Raw genomic sequence first — 15596 nt, forward strand, 5'->3', positions numbered from 1 at the left:
AACACCCAAGATGAATCTTTGTCTTGAAGTCTGTGTCTGTAATTACTGGCCTAGGGAGCATCCACACAGCTTCCATACTCCTCTGTGTATGGAGAGGAGAAAAGAAGGCTCCTGAAGCCACACCAGACCCCTTTACTAAGAGAACAGAGAGAAACCTCAAGCCCTTGGGGACTGGAGTGGGAGGGGTGGGTACAATGAGAGCTCAATGGCTTCTTAAGTGGTGAGTGGTTCAGAATGCTGCCTTAGGGCTCGTCCTTGGCCCATTGAGGACACTTCCCAGCCTCCAGCTGGAACAGTCAGGTACAGAGCACAGAAAGCCAACTCAGGCCTTCTAGTTTGATATAAAGACAACTGATAAGAGGTCAGTTCACTATCACTGTGTCTAGTTCTCCCCAGGTAGCAAGTGAGCCATTCCCAAGGTTGGCAGTCCCTGCCCTCTGATGGCAGAAGTGTGAGGATTACTTACAGGTTTGCGATACCCAGAGGGACACAATGGGACCCTGTCTCAAAATCAGACCACAACAAAACATTTGAAGCATTTCAAAATTCAACGACAAGAGAGGACAGGAGAGAGTTACCTTTCACAAAACTGAGCTAGCACGCAAATAAATCCAAAGTCATCCCGAGGGTTCTTGTGGCCCCACGACCACCCTTTAGCTGCCTGTCACATCCTCATGGCTCACACCTCCTCTCCGATGCACCCTTGTATGTCTGTGGGTCAGCCTGTCACCTGAGCAGTTGTACTGTAGGGAACATCCTTCATAAAGGCTTCCCACCCACTGTAGGTAACACCATGGTGGCAATGAGGCCCATGCAAGATTGTCCCTGCCACCCACTCCCACCTTCTTCAACAGTACGGCTTCATCCATCAAGACACCTCCTCTGGGAGTTAATTAATAAACGATAAAATAAGAAACCAGGCTACCATAGGACTCAGACATCTATAGACCGACATTGTTTTCAGATAACATCCAAATGTTTTTTTGCACATTGACCCCTGAATGTCTAAGACAAAATGATTTTCAAGAGCTGTGCCCAGTAGACTGGCAGCAGGAAACAGAGGATCCCACACCCCTGCTGATGCCAGGGACACGAGGGTGTCCTACAGTGGACCCAACATCCAGCCCTGACTACACGAGGTTCAGCCTAACGATGAGGGGGAGATAGAACTTGCCAGTCCACACTCCACTGTTAGCCCTGGATGAGCTCGAAGGACAAAGGCTTAATGGTTCATCATCTGGTGGTGACCTTATTAAGCCCTGGTAGACCTTGTTCTGGGGCTGCCAAAGCAGATGTCTTGTGGGCAAGGAGTAAATGTAAGAGTCCGCTCTAAAGTCTGAGCCCCTCATAGTGGTTCCCCTTTTGCTGGTGCGTATGGTGCTGTTAATCAACATGGTAGCTGGTGGGTTTAACACCATTAGTTAGTGCAAATGGCCTGTCAATGGGAGAGACTCCCACGTACTCCTCTGTGTTCTTTCTCCTGTCTTCAGCCTGTATCTTTCTAAAGTGTATTGTATGAAGCCCTTTTTGTTCTCTTGCAACTTCCCCTTTCCCCTTGTGGCAAGGTGTATTTGTTAGGGAGTCTGTCTTTATCTTTCTAACGTATGAGTTAATTAAGAATAAAAGCCCTGGGGTCCTGTAAGAACTGGCTTCCCTGGGCATGATGGGAATAATGGGAAGGTTGTGTTTGAATTTGCCCTGCTGGTGGTGAATGTCTGCATTCCTTGGCTGGGGAGTTACAGATTTGGGGAGATTAAAACGCATTCCAGCCTTCCCCTGGAATTATAAACAATGAGAACGTGTCTTTTCTTGCCGAAAGAATCTAGAGAAGCAGAAGATGACTGGCCCGCAGGCACAGAAGAGACCGCTGATGTTGGCAGCGCTGAATGGGCTCTCGGTGGCCCGAGTGTCGGGGCGGGAAGACGGTCGCCATGATGCCACCCGAGTCCCCATAGACGAGAGGGTGAGTTCTGGGCTTGTGAGGTGTGACCTTTTCTCTCCGCTTCCAGATTCTTGAAGTTCCTCTTTGTCTAGACCCGCCAGTGCTGCTTGCCGTGGGTTAAGTCTTTCAATGGAAGAAGACGATCTAAGTGTGCTGTGTTAGAGCTGACCCTTTCCAACATCTCCTGTTTCTTCATTGTGGCCTCTGCACTTTATCAAGCTGGCATATTGATGCTTGATTAAAAAGTCTAGCCCCAGGGCTGGCGAGGTGGCCCAGTGGGTGTAGGGGCTTGCCGCCAAGTGTGATGACCTGAGTTCAGTCCCTGGAACTCACATAGTGGGAAGAGCGAGCCGTCTTCCTCAGGGTGTGCTCTGACCTCCCCACAGCTTGCTCCCCTCCTCCAGATAAACGTAACAGCAAAGGACCCCCTCGGCCAGGCTGTGTGAGCTCATTATCCCTTCGCTATCTTTAATTGTAAGGAGGTGATTGATGTAACAATCAATCCCTATATGCATTTGGTAAGATTTTACTATTGTAAGATTTTACTAATTTATTTATTAAGGACAAATGCAAATTTGCCTTATGATGTGATTGTCTTACTTGCTTCCCTCCTGCAGTTGAATCCAAATACATACTCATTTCAGGCATACTGAAGGCTGATGGGGGAAATGTTTAAAAAAAAAAATCTTTATTTTCTACAATGAAACCATTAAGTTTCTAAAACTACAGAAAACTCTTTTGTAAGATGAGAAAGTTAGTTTCTCTGAGTATCGTACTCTGTGGTTTTGGTTTTGGGTTCCTGTGGTCCCCTTCGAGGACTGCAAGATGATAGGACCCATAGTTCTTCGGGTAGGTATTGAGAGCCACCATCCTGTGTTGCTGTGGTGGAGAAAGGGGCCCTGAAACTGCCTAGCTTGCTATCAGGAGGCCCAGAAACTGTTTTTCCTAAGGTCACTGAATAATATTTAGAGCGTTAGATTTCTGTCAGCAGACACTTGGTTTTGGGGTCAGAAGGGACATTTTCCCAGTTGACACCATGTATTTGAAATTAGTACTTTGGCCAAGGAAAGGAAAAGGTAGGGGGTTTTGTGAGGGTTAATCTTCAGTGCTCTACCACTGTGAACTGGTGCTGTCGTAAGATTTAATTCAGTGAACCCTGCTCTGAGAGTGGAGAAAAGGACGCCTGGACTGGTGAGGGTAACAAGGAGCTTAAGCAGCCAGGACTAACAAAAGCTTTGACTTTTGTTAGTCAGGGTTTGACTTTCCACTTAAGCCAGGCTTTGCAGTATGTATGTAGCATGTAGCTTGCAGTATGTAGCTGAGTGAGAAGGGAAATGGCTGTCAGACCAGAGACTTAGCAACGGGCAGCAGTAAGGGCCGTAGCTGAGCATCCACCCATTGACTCTCCATCTTGAAAACCCCTGAGAGCCTGCTTGCTCTGCTGAGTTGAGACAGCTGATACCTCCTTCCCTTGCAGCTCAGAGCCCTGAAGAAGAAGCTGGAAGATGGAATGGTGTTCACAGAATATGAGCAGATCCCAAACAAAAAGGCCAACGGCATCTTCAGCACCGCCACTCTGCCTGAAAACGCCGAGCGCAGCCGGATCCGAGAAGTTGTCCCATACGAGGAGAATCGAGTGGAGCTCATCCCAACCAAAGAAAACAACACAGGCTATATCAACGCCTCCCACATCAAGGTGAGGGGCATGTCAGAGGCATACGGCAAGACGCCTGTACGGGCTGAACTCGTTACTGCAGAGAGCCTTTCTGATGTGCTAGCCCTAAGCCATGGAGAGTGGGATTGTCCCGTTGGTTTGTGCCTCACAGGTGGTGGATGTTGGAACAGTCCCCACCTTTCCTGTCACTACCTTTTTACTCTGTTCCACAGCAGCACAAACTACTGTTTCTTCTTTATGATATCACAGCCAGTTCACTTTAGAGCCAAAATCTGATTTCCAGGGCTGTCCATGAGAGCAGAGCGATCGATACACAAACCACGGTTGGCTGCAGAGCAGGTCCTCAGTCATCAGTGGTGGTGTGAGGTTCATGGTTTACTTTTTAGATTTGTTTTTATTTTATGCACTTGCCTGTGTGCACACATGTGCGCTGTGTGCATTCCTAGCAGCTGTAGAGGCCGGAAGAGGGCATCAGATCCTTTGGAACTGGGGGTTTTGGAGGTTGTGAACCCTCCGTGCTGGGGTGAGGAGCCGCAAGAGCAGTGAGTGTTCTCAGTCTGTCAGGCATCTTCTCCAGCATGCAGTGCCTGGGATTTCTGTTAATGTCTCAAACACTTCATGTCGCAGTATGCTGTAGCTTAGCTAGGCCTTAGACAGAATTCAGAGCTGTGAGTTCATGGGCCCCTAAGCAGCTCACCTTCCCCAGCTTTGGTAATACCCAGTTTGGGGTATAGTTTTTTAGAACACGGCTCTGAACTCTCAATTGGGAGAGTGTTTTGAAGGCTCTCGCTTGGTCAGTGGATACAGGGCTTTTATTTTATCATAGTTTAGTGTAGCTTATTTTATTGAAATAGAGTTTTTCTGTATATCCCTGGCTGTCCTGGAACTCGATCTGTAGACCAGGCTGGCCTCGAACTCAGAGATCCACCTGCCTCTGCCTTTCTAGTGCTGGGATTAAAGGTGTGCACCACCACTACCATCTAGCTGGATATAAGATGTTTTTAACCAACACAGTTCACCTGATTAATCTGTATGATCAGTAGCTTTGAACTCTTACTTTTCTTGGATTTTTCAACTCTGGTGGAATTGCCAGAAGTCTCCTTTGACCCTCTTAAGGTGTAGTTAGGAATCTGGGTTGTATATCACTGAAAACCAATTTCCATATGGGATGTGATGGTATGGTATAGTGCTTTTATGCATAGGGCATAGATAGGATTGTGTGTGTGTGTGTGTGTGTATGCATTTATAACAAACAGGTATTTTTTTGGCTCGTATTTTTGAGAACAAAACTAATAAAATAATGAACGCCAGGGATCTCGTAAATAAACCAACAATGGCATCAGTTAGATTAGGAAATAATGAGCAGAATAACACACTCAAAGATGAGGACTCCGCAGCTGCTTCCCAATGAAGTGCCTCTGAAAACGGTACAGAGGGACACTCTCCTGGCCTCTTCCCTTGGCCCAGTCTCCTTCCCATTTTCCATCTGCTCTTTGGAAACAGCTGTCACTCCGCATAAACAGTGCCCTTCGGGTATTGTTATCCGAGATGCCATCCCTTCTGCGGTATTCTCCGAGGCCCACATTTCATCCCTCGGATCCAGGGTAGACGTGGGTGCATTTCACAGGCCTGGAGAGCTTGCAGGAACTTGCCGTTGGTTTCTGGAATTGAGCTATATATTTCCCCACTGTTTTCTCCCCCTGGGTTCCAAGCAGCAGTTAGCACAGAGGAGAATGGTGTCCTCCAGAAGGGGAGTCACAGGATGTCCTGCAGTGGGGAAGTCACATGATATTCTCCAGAGAGGGAGTCACATTGGTTTCAGTGTGGCTTTTAATGCTCTCCTTTCAATACTTGGAAGAGGCAGATTCTCTGCAGTGTTTATGGTTACTGTATGCTGGGTACCTGTTAGTTTAAAGGCCTAGTCCCACAGACGGGCCACATCTCCCCAACCCCCAACAACTCAGTCTGTGGGTGTTTTCTCCCACCAGTATGTAGAAAGTGGATTTCCTTGCCAGCTCTGACCCAAGCATGTCTTGTGTAAGGAGACGATAGCTGATGGTATTCTTGCCTAAATCAAGTCGGTATGGAGTTTCATAAAATCATTGAGAAGGAAAGTCAAACGGGGACCCCTCATTGCTTCCGGGACCCTCCAGGGGCTCTGCCCCTCACGAATGTGTAAAGGGGCCTATCTGTGTCGTATCAAGGCACAGGAGAGGAAGAGAGAGACACAAAGTGCATTGCACCAAAGATACCATTGCACCGAGAGTGTGACCTCAGCTCTGTGGGCCTGGCCTTGCCACCGGGATGGTTTTGCATGTAGACTTTGTTTTTATTAAAAGTCTGCCCTATAACCCTGTTCTTCAGATTCGGAACCACAGCCTTTTAGTGGTTGTAAAACTGATTTTCTGGTTGTAATCATGCATAAACTCTAATAAAATATGAAATGTATAAGCCTACAAGGTGCAGATTAACTTAGGTATTGTTTCTGTAACTTAGATTCTGTTAATTTATTCTTAAGTTATGTGGATATACCCATCTGTACCTGTGAGTTTATATGAGTTCATGTGTGTATGTTTTGTATATGGGATATATGTGTGTGTGTACACATGTATGACTGTACTCCCTCTTCTATGCACAAATGGAGGCCAAAGGTCGACATCAGTTCTCTTCTGTATCATTTGTAACCTTATTTTTAATTACATTTTTAATTACATTTTCATTACATTTGTTTTGTGTGCCCAGTGTCTGTGTGTGTGTGTGTGTGTGTGTGTGTCTGTGTGTGTCTGTGTGCGCGCACGTGTGCAGGTCAGAGGATGACTTTGCTGCTCTGGGGGGTCAAACCTAGGTCATCAGAGTAAATGGTGGGCACCGTCACCCAAGGAGCCATCCCACCTCACCCCTCTGCCTTACTTTTTTGAGGTAGGGTCTTTGCCTAAACCTAGACTCACTGTTTCGGTATGTTTGGCCAGCTAGCCCTAGGGATCCATTCTCTTCAAACTCCCTAGCATTGGGATAATGGCACACAGCACCGGGCCCCACCCCAGCTTGTTTGTGGGTGCTGAGGATCAGGCCTAGGTCTCCACGCTTACACCGTTGGGCACTTTTCCCACTGCGCTATCTCCTCAGCCGGTATGTGTGTCTCCAGCCTGAAGTTGTTTGCCTGTATCGAGTGCCGCATGCAGTAAAAGATCAGGTGAGTATGACTTCATAAGCTTGCTTTAGCAGAAAAGTATTCTGGTGCCAATGTGTGTCGTCTGTTACTTAACGGAATTTTAGGATGGCATCAACCCACTTGGTCCAAAAGAAGTTAGAGTGGAAGGTAGTTCCGGCTGCTTGGCTCACTTACCGGTGTGTTCCTCGGCTTGCAGGTGGTGGTCGGCGGATCAGAATGGCACTACATCGCCACCCAGGGGCCCTTGCCACATACGTGCCATGACTTCTGGCAGATGGTGTGGGAGCAGGGAGTGAATGTGATCGCCATGGTCACTGCAGAGGAGGTAAGGAGTGGCTTACCTAACACCCTTGTCCTGGGGAAGGGGTGGTCAGAAGGTGAGCCTGGTACCCAGGACTTTGGCTCAGCTTGCTCGATGCTACAGCTCTGTGTTATTGAGTATCCACTGCCTGGTAGTGTAGCCTGTATGTGTATGTGTGTATGAGTGTGTATGGTGTATGTGTGTGTATGAGTGTGTGTGGTGTGAGTGTATGAGTGTGTGTGGTATGTATGTGTGTGTGTGTGTGAGTGTGTGAGTGTGTGTGTGTGTGTGTGTGTGTGTGTGTGCTTGCAAGCTTCCTTCCCCAGAGATAGTTTACAGTGGACTCTTTCTCTCTTCGAATTTTCCCTTGTGACATAGTTCAGTACAATGAAAACCAAACACAGGATCAAAAACGACCAAACTTGAGTTCATCCAGCGGACGGTGTGTACTTCGCAGAACAGTTCAGTCTGTGCTGGGTAAACACAGAGGGCCTCCCAACCTCAGGCGCTGCCAGCCCCGCATGCCACCATGCTTATCAGCTGAAAGGAAACCAGAGCCACTGCATAGGAACTAGCTTTATTCTTCAGGGAAAAGAAAAAGAAAATTCCTTTTCTTTCTTTGCCAAACCAAACACAGACTCTCTGTTGTAGCTGTGGAGTTGGGCCTGTGGTGTAGGGGCCTGCACGCACCTCCCCCGTGCATGCCACACTGCCTGCTCAGAGTGTGCTGACATCGAGGGAAGGGTTGGATTTCCCCTCCGTTGCACTCTCAAAACATTTACCCTCCTTCCCCCTTTTAATCCTCATGAAATTTCAAATTATATTTTCAAATTCAATTAGGGAACCGGCTTCATGCGTTTTACCAAGACCTTTGATATCGTGAGGCCTGGTTTCCACCTGTTACTTCAGGACCGGGAGGGGAGAGAACTGGGGCCAAAAATGCCAAGTCATAGCCACACCATGACTACCAGTGACCCCACCATGATCATCAGTGGCTCCACTATGAGCACCAGTGACTGCCCCAGGCAGTTCATTTCTGGAACAGTCTATGAAGAGCATGTCAAGTTCTCTAGGTTTAGGTACCTCTCTCTCTCTCTCTCTCTCTCTCTCTCTCTCTCTCTCTCTCTCTCTTTCTCTCTGTCTCTCTCTCACACACACATACACACACACACACACACACACCTTCCACCAAGAAACTAAATTCCAGGGCTGGTGAGACAACAGAATAAAGCAGAATCTAGTGGTCCGTGGGTCAGCCAAGGCTGTATCAGTTTGTAAAATCCAGAAATGACTTGGACACTGAAATAAATAAAATAAATAAATGTTTACATTCTCAGAACAACCTACTTTAAAAAATGTGTGTGTATGTATGCATGTATGTATGTGTTGAGTATGAAGGCATTAGATGTCCACATACAGATGGTCGTGAGCCACCATGTGGTTGCTGGGATTTGAACTCAGAACCTCTGGAAGAGCAGCTTGTATTCTTAACCACTGAGCCATCTCTCCAGCCCCAGAACAACCCACTTTTACAGAATTGGTATAAAAGGAAAAAATACTGGGGACCTAGGGAGACTCAGTCAAGCCCAGTGGTTCCAGACAGGGTGACTTGTACCCCCCCACCTCCCAAGGATGTGTCACCTTACAAGCAGGCACACTGATAAGTCCTTCATTTAGTCAATTATTTAGTTGTCTGCCTTCAGACAGGATCTCAGGTAGCCCAGGTTGACCTCAAACTTGTTTGCTATATAGCTCAGGCTAACCTTGAAGTTTTGAACCTGTGTCTCCACCTCCCACGTGCTAGGATGACAGGCACACAGCACCTCACCTGGTTTGTTCAGTCCTATGGATTGAATTCAGTGCTTTATGCTTGCTATGGATGCAGCCCACCCTCTGAGTGCATCCTAGCTCAGATGGGCTCCTCTAACCATCAGCTGGGTGGAGTCTCTGCACAGCTCAGTGCTCCTTACATCTTCCTACACTCAGTCTCTTCACCCATCCCCACTCAGCCACCAGCCCCTCCATGCTTCCCACCCCACACCAGGGATTTCTGAACTGTGCAATGTTGAGAGGGGGGAAAAAGGCTTTGTAAGTGTTAGATTGTACGTGGTCTCAGCAAAGATGTTAAAAGTTGGGAAGGAAAATGGCACCTAAGGGGCTCTTCGATGCTTTAGCTGTAGGTTGAGCTGAAACAAGCTGGAGCAGCTCTGGGTGACAGGGGCAGTGTGTTAGAAAGAGCCCTGAGCTGTCGGCAGCAGGAGAAGCAGCACCTGGAATGACCACCAGAACGTGCTGCGTACCGACCACTCTTTTGGAAGCCTTAGGTGGCTTCTGTTCTCTGTGGGCGGACACCCAAGCTCCCTGTGGGGAGGTGAGGCCTTTCCTGCCTCCCAGCCCGCATCCCCCTCACCTGCTCCTCTCCTGCCACCCTGCAGGCCTTTCTTGTTCTCACTCACCTGGTGGCTTTTCTGGACGTCTGTACTTACTGTGTTCCATCTAAATCCCCCACAAGGTAACAGGTAACAACCTGGGCCCACATCTGAAGGGTCCGCCCCAGCAGACGCTTCTTCGAGCTATGACTTAGGAATTGTTGTCCGCGCTCCTGCTCGTGGATCCTAACCTCAGTAGGATAAGAGCGCATCCCCTGACTTGTTTCTGCTTTTGCTTTTGTGTGTGATTCAGGAGGGTGGACGGACCAAAAGCCATCGATACTGGCCCAAACTGGGGTCCAAGCATAGTTCCGCCACCTACGGCAAGTTCAAGGTCACCACGAAGTTCAGGACAGATTCTGGTTGCTATGCAACCACGGGCCTAAAGGTGAAGCACCTGCTGTCCGGGCAGGAGAGGACCGTGTGGCACTTGCAGTACACGGACTGGCCCCACCACGGCTGTCCAGAAGACGTCCAAGGATTTTTGTGTAAGTTCTCCCCAGACTGAATTTTGCCGAAGGCATCGGTAGCCTGCCAGTTGCGTGGACTGTGGCTATGCCTGCTCTTAAGAGACTTGAGTGTTATAATACTGAAGTCCCCTCACCTCTGCATGGGACAGGGAGGAGCAATAAGTGTCTCTTGCTCTGTTAACGTCTTATGCAAGTCTGCAAGAGTGTGATAACCTAATTCTGCATGGATCCAGACTTTTAGTGTCTCGATAATCAGTCACTGTCTAACATGCTGTAACATGGATGAATCCTGAAGACTGCACACCAAGTCAAAGATGGCAGGCATCAACACATAAGGGCAGTAGGATTTGCCCTGCATGGGGAACCTGTATCAGGCAAATCCATTATGTGTATTTTTCTTTTCAGGGCAGGGCTATTTTTAGATACTGATTCATGAGACTATATGGGTGCCATGTGTACCAGGTAGTGGCCCAGGGAAGGTAACCAACAGCAAGTGGACATACTGTGCACATCACAGAGACCCACTGTGTGCAGACCCACTGTGCGCACCACAGAGACCCACTGTGCGCACCAAAGAGAACCCACTGTGTGCAGAGACCCACTGTGCGCAGAGTCCCACTGTGTGCATGTTGGACAACATCAGAACCTTGGGTTTATTTTTGATATGTTTAGAATCTGCCATAGGGTCTGAGAAGGCTCACAACACAGAGACAAGAAAAGACCTAGAAAACAAAACAAAACAAAACCTGGCCGGGCGGTGGTGGCGCACGCCTTTAATCCCAGCACTTGGGAGGCAGAGGCAGGCGGATTTCTGAGTTCGAGGCCAGCCTGGTCTACAAAGTGAGTTCCAGGACAGCCAGGGCTATACAGAGAAACCCTGTCTCGAAAAACCAAAAAAAAAAAAAAAAACCAAAAAAAAAAACAAAACCTGATGCTTTGACAGAGAGATTACATTTACCACTAACATGGGGAGGGGCCTTGAGGAGCACAAAGAGCACGGAGTAGGCCAGTGATGGGGCAAAGAATGCAAAGCCCCAGAGAGGCTGAGTGACCAGTTGTCTATCCCAGCTGTCCGTGAGGTGGGGTGTGACCTCTCCACAACTTCCCGCCCTCATAGCAGCGCTAATTATTCAATTTAGAGAATCTTCTGCTGGTGGACTTGTTAAAGTTGTCCCTAAGAAGAAAATCTGGGTAAATACAAATAGATTGGCTTGATGATTGACAGCTCTGCTGACAGGTGGCGCCCACGAGACGCTCTGAAGTATAGTCAGAATGACCGGTTAAGCTACTGGAGGACACAGGGCATCCCTTTAAAGAGTGTGGGTTGCCCAAGGTTGATTTTGTAAGAGTCTTGACTCAGTGATGCTGTATGATACCATGGAAACGCTGGCTGCTGGAGTCCAAAGAACCTATTTTACTTGTTACATGATTATGGCAAAAACCATTCAGGATCCTGAGGCTGTTTTTCCTTTGTGTCCCTTTGGGACAGTAAGCAAACCTTTGTGCTGGGCTGGGCAGCTGCTAGAAGCTGTGAGAACGTGTCTTGAACCCTCCACCCACAGGCTTGTTTTTTTTTTTTTTTCATCTGAAAATGAATTCAAGGCTACGTTGACATTCACTGATTCTGTGCTGGGAAAGAGGATGGGGCAGGTGGCTGCTCTTTCCCCAACAGGAATTGGCTCTGACAGGCGGGCATTTCAAGGGGACTTAGCGGATGCTCTGATCCCAGTCTGTTAGTGGTATGAAATACTGTAAGTAATGTCTAGAATCATCTGCTAGGGGGACTTGGGGATTTGCAGAGAGGGAAACAGAATTTAATTTTTTAAAAAGAACTATTTAAAGAACAAGTTCTCCTGTGGACTAATTGACTCCCAGCTGGTCTCTTCTGGCTTCGGGGTGTTGCAGCAGTTACCAGCCAAATGATTAGCGTCTTATAAGAATTGCAAATTATTATGACTGGAAAACAAAAGAGTCACCCTCAGCCCTGGTGCCTCCCCCGCCATTCCCCCCTGGACACAAAGTCATGTGACACACTTGGGTGACAAGATTCACATTTTATCCTGCAGCCTACTTGGAGGAAATCCAGTCAGTCCGACGCCACACCAACAGCGTGCTGGAAGGCATCAAGACCAGGAACCCCCCCATCGTGGTTCACTGCAGCGCGGGGGTGGGAAGGACTGGGGTGCTGATTCTTTCCGAGCTCATGATCTACTGCCTGGAACATAACGAAGTGAGTCGTCCGCCTCTCCCTTGCCACCTTTTGATTGTGTTGGTTTTTATGGGATGGAAAGTGAACTTGGACCTGTGCATGCATGTGTGGAGGCCACAGTTCAACCTCAGTGGGCCTCCTTTAGGTACCATCGGCATCTCTCGTCACTAAATAGATACTAGGCTGTCTGGCCAGTGAGCCCCAGGGCTCCTCCTGTTCCACCTCCCAGTGCTGGGATTAAGTCCACACTACCATGTACAGTTACTGTTCACAACTATGGTTCTTTAAACATTTATCTCAGATCCTCACACGTCTGTGGCGAGCAATTTACCAACTGAACCACAGTCCCAGGCCTCTCTCTGAGTGCTATATCTTGGTACCAGTTCTCACCAGAACCATGCTCCTACCAGCTTTGTGGTCGACTCCTCTCCGCTGACCAGTTGCTCCCAGCTGGACTCCAGAATCTATAGCTTTGCCTTGTCTCTTACTGCTCACTGCTGTGTGTAGACTCCTAAATACAAGAAGAAATGAGGGTGTTCTAGAAACAGCCAGCAAACCTGACTGCCGTGGGCACTCACTTCCAGAAGCAGGCAGATGAGTTCTGTTGTGGTTGTTTGACGTGGCACCTGGCTCTGGCACATGTAGTTCAATGTGTCCTGCATTTCTGGGATGTGCTTTGGCCCGAATCCTGTGTGATGATGGATGCATCTCTGTAGGACATGGTTATTGTCCTCCTCATGGTATTATTGGTATGCTGTCTGGACTCCACCCCCACAGTTACCTGGCAACAGCCAGGTAGGCCTGGCCCACTATAAAAGGGGCTACTTGTCCCCTCTTCTGTCTCTTACTCCTGCTTCCCACTTGATTCTCTCTTGCTTCCCCTCTCTCCACACTCCCCATCCCACGTGGTCATGACCAGCCTCTACTTCTCTACTCTCTCCCTCTCTCTGCCTTTCTCTGCCTCTACCACCCTCTTAACTCCCCTCTCCATGTCCTGAATAAACTCTATTCTAGACTATACTGTCGTGTGGCTGGTCCCTCAGGGGGAAGGGATGCCTCAGCATGGTCCCACCGAGGCACCCCTTCCCTCACACCTCACCACACCCCCATAGAATATATTCTTATACTTCTTTGTCTTTTTATAATCACAACAGGTATAGTTTTCATCTGGGGACGTTTGCCCTTGTCTGGCTTGGCAATATATTGTGTATGTAGCACACAGGCTGGCTATGTGGGCCAGCATTGGCCGTTCTTTGTTTTAATCACATAGGAGTGTGTTATCTCGAGCTGCCATAGACTCTGGAGTTACAGTGAGAGCCATCGACAGCAGCTCTGCTTTCATTCACATAAGATTGTGTGCAGGGTGGGGGCAGTGGTTTTGGATTCTGCGTCTCCGTTTTTGTGTGTTGGTTTGTGAAAGTTCTAGGGAGCTAACCCAGAACTTCACACCTGTCAGGAAAGTGCCCTCCCTACCACTGAGCTGTGCGCCCCCCAGTTCTGGGTGTTTTCTTGTGCTTCTTAGTGGGTCTTGCTATGTAACCCTTACACCAGGTCCCAAACCCTAGCCTGTAAGGTTAATAAAGGGACATCCTTACCTCTGCTCTATGGAAAGCCAGGCCCAGAGGAGGAAAGCCAGGCCCAGAGCAATTGTGTGATGTAGCTGGTCCTGTGTAACTTTAAGCAGCTGTCTGACGGCAGGAAGCAAGCTCTCCTCCTCTGAGGTCACTTCCTGCCTTCACACTGTTTCCAACAAGCTGTTCAGGTTCCAGATCGTGTAGCAGGGAACTCTTGTTCTGTGTAATGGATGCTTCAGTGTGTTAGTACGTGTACTCGTAGACTCGGAGATTTGAAAAGCAGCTTTATTTAACACTGCCCTGTCCTTAGCTCTTTGGAGCCCCATCCACAGCCTCTGGGAAGGCTGGAGATCACGTTGCTCACCATGCATCAAAGCCAGCCTGGGGCAGAATGGGTGTGGATTGGGGGATGCAGCCAACGGGGATCTGGTGGGCTCCCCCCCAGGCTCAGCGTGGCTCAGTGCCCCCAGTCCCCGCTGTGGTGTGTTTCCTTCAGTACCCAGTTGCATGCCAGCACATTCCTTGCTGGTGTGGGACAGTCCTAAAACAACTTCTGTTCCCATTGATATTCAGCGATAGCAAGGTGACTCACACAGTTCATTTCCTTCCCCCAGCGCTAGCACAGCCAACCTTATCTGTCCCGTTTGTTTCCCAGGGTTGCTGTTGACCAAGGGGCAACCAGACCAGCTGCTCCGCCCCGTGTGTTCTTCAGGCCTGGCTCCTCCCACTCCTGTCTCCCTCTCAGGAGAAGGGCCAACATATTAAGTTTGTTCTTTAAACAAAGACTTTTTAACAAATGAATATAAGACCGTTAGGCCTCCTTTTTCCCCATCCCGGCTTAGCCTGCCTTTTCTTTTTCTTTTTTTCTTTTTCTTTTTTTTTTTTTTTTTTTTTTTTTGGTTTTTTCGAGACAGGGTTTCTCTGTATAGTCCTGGCTGTCCTGGAACTCACTTTGTAGACCAGGCCATCAGAAATCCGCCTGCCTCTGCCTCCCGAGTGCTGGGATTAAAGGCGTGCGCCACCACGCCCGGCTTAGCCTGCCTTTTCTAATTACTGAGGTGATTTGCGTGTTTTGTATTTTTGGTTTGTGATTCTAGCAGCGTTCATCTTTGTCAACGAAGAAGTGGCTTTTCTTTTTCCCCACACTTTCCCCCCCTTTTGTCTCATTTAAAAAAAATATTTTTAATCACGTGGAGATGCTAGGTTAGGCATGTGTGTGAGTACAACGCCCACAGAGGCCAGAGGAAAGTGTCTTCGGCTCTGACCGTGGTTGTGAGCCACCCGATGGGGGCGCCCGGAGCTGGTGGCGAGTGTGGAGTCCTACCTCTTGAGCTGTCTCTTGCCCGACCATTATCTCGTTCTCGTGACTCACAGCAGTTGATCTGGGGGAGTGAGGGGAGATTCCACCGCTGTGAGGTGGTGGCTGTGAGATCAAGGTTGGTCTCCAGGCTGCTTTGCAGTGTCAGTGCTGTATGGCTTTCCCTGCTGTTCATGGTGTGTCAAGGACCATGTCTGCCCTGCTCTGCATAATGCCAGGGGCACTGTGGTAGTAGGAGGTGGGGATGGGGGTGGGGTGAGGATGGGGTTCTGGTAGCTGTGATGTGGGTATTTGGCATTCGCCACAGTCCACTGCTTTGAGAACCTTGCACTGTAAGTGCAAACAGCTTTCAGATTCACCCACACGAGTAAACACACACAAACACGGGTGAACGATACCACACCAGGAACAGGGGTCTCCAACCCTGGCACAGAGCTGATTTCTAAAGCCCTGGAGGGTCAGAACCCTTAGCTCCGCCTCCTTCCTGGTTGTCCTCCTTCCTGGTT

At 48.7% G+C, this 15596-nt stretch overlaps 1 protein-coding gene across 2 annotated transcripts in view; it reads left to right on the forward strand.

Annotated features, from left to right (window-relative positions):
• Ptpn14 (protein tyrosine phosphatase non-receptor type 14) overlaps nt 1-15596 on the forward strand; it is a 149199-nt gene that overhangs the window by 126691 nt on the left and 6912 nt on the right. For both annotated transcript variants that reach the window (XM_029477885.2, XM_029477888.2), the window contains exons 14-18: nt 1820-1963; nt 3420-3638; nt 6986-7114; nt 9773-10007; nt 12056-12219. In XM_029477885.2, the coding sequence (XP_029333745.1) occupies nt 1820-1963; nt 3420-3638; nt 6986-7114; nt 9773-10007; nt 12056-12219 (891 nt within the window). The remainder of the gene's footprint in view (nt 1-1819; nt 1964-3419; nt 3639-6985; nt 7115-9772; nt 10008-12055; nt 12220-15596) is intronic.

The sequence above is a fragment of the Mus caroli genome, unplaced genomic scaffold, assembly GCF_978045245.1.
Source record: "Mus caroli unplaced genomic scaffold, Mus_caroli_1 scaffold_1, whole genome shotgun sequence".
In the NCBI taxonomy this organism is placed as follows: domain Eukaryota; kingdom Metazoa; phylum Chordata; class Mammalia; order Rodentia; family Muridae; genus Mus; species Mus caroli.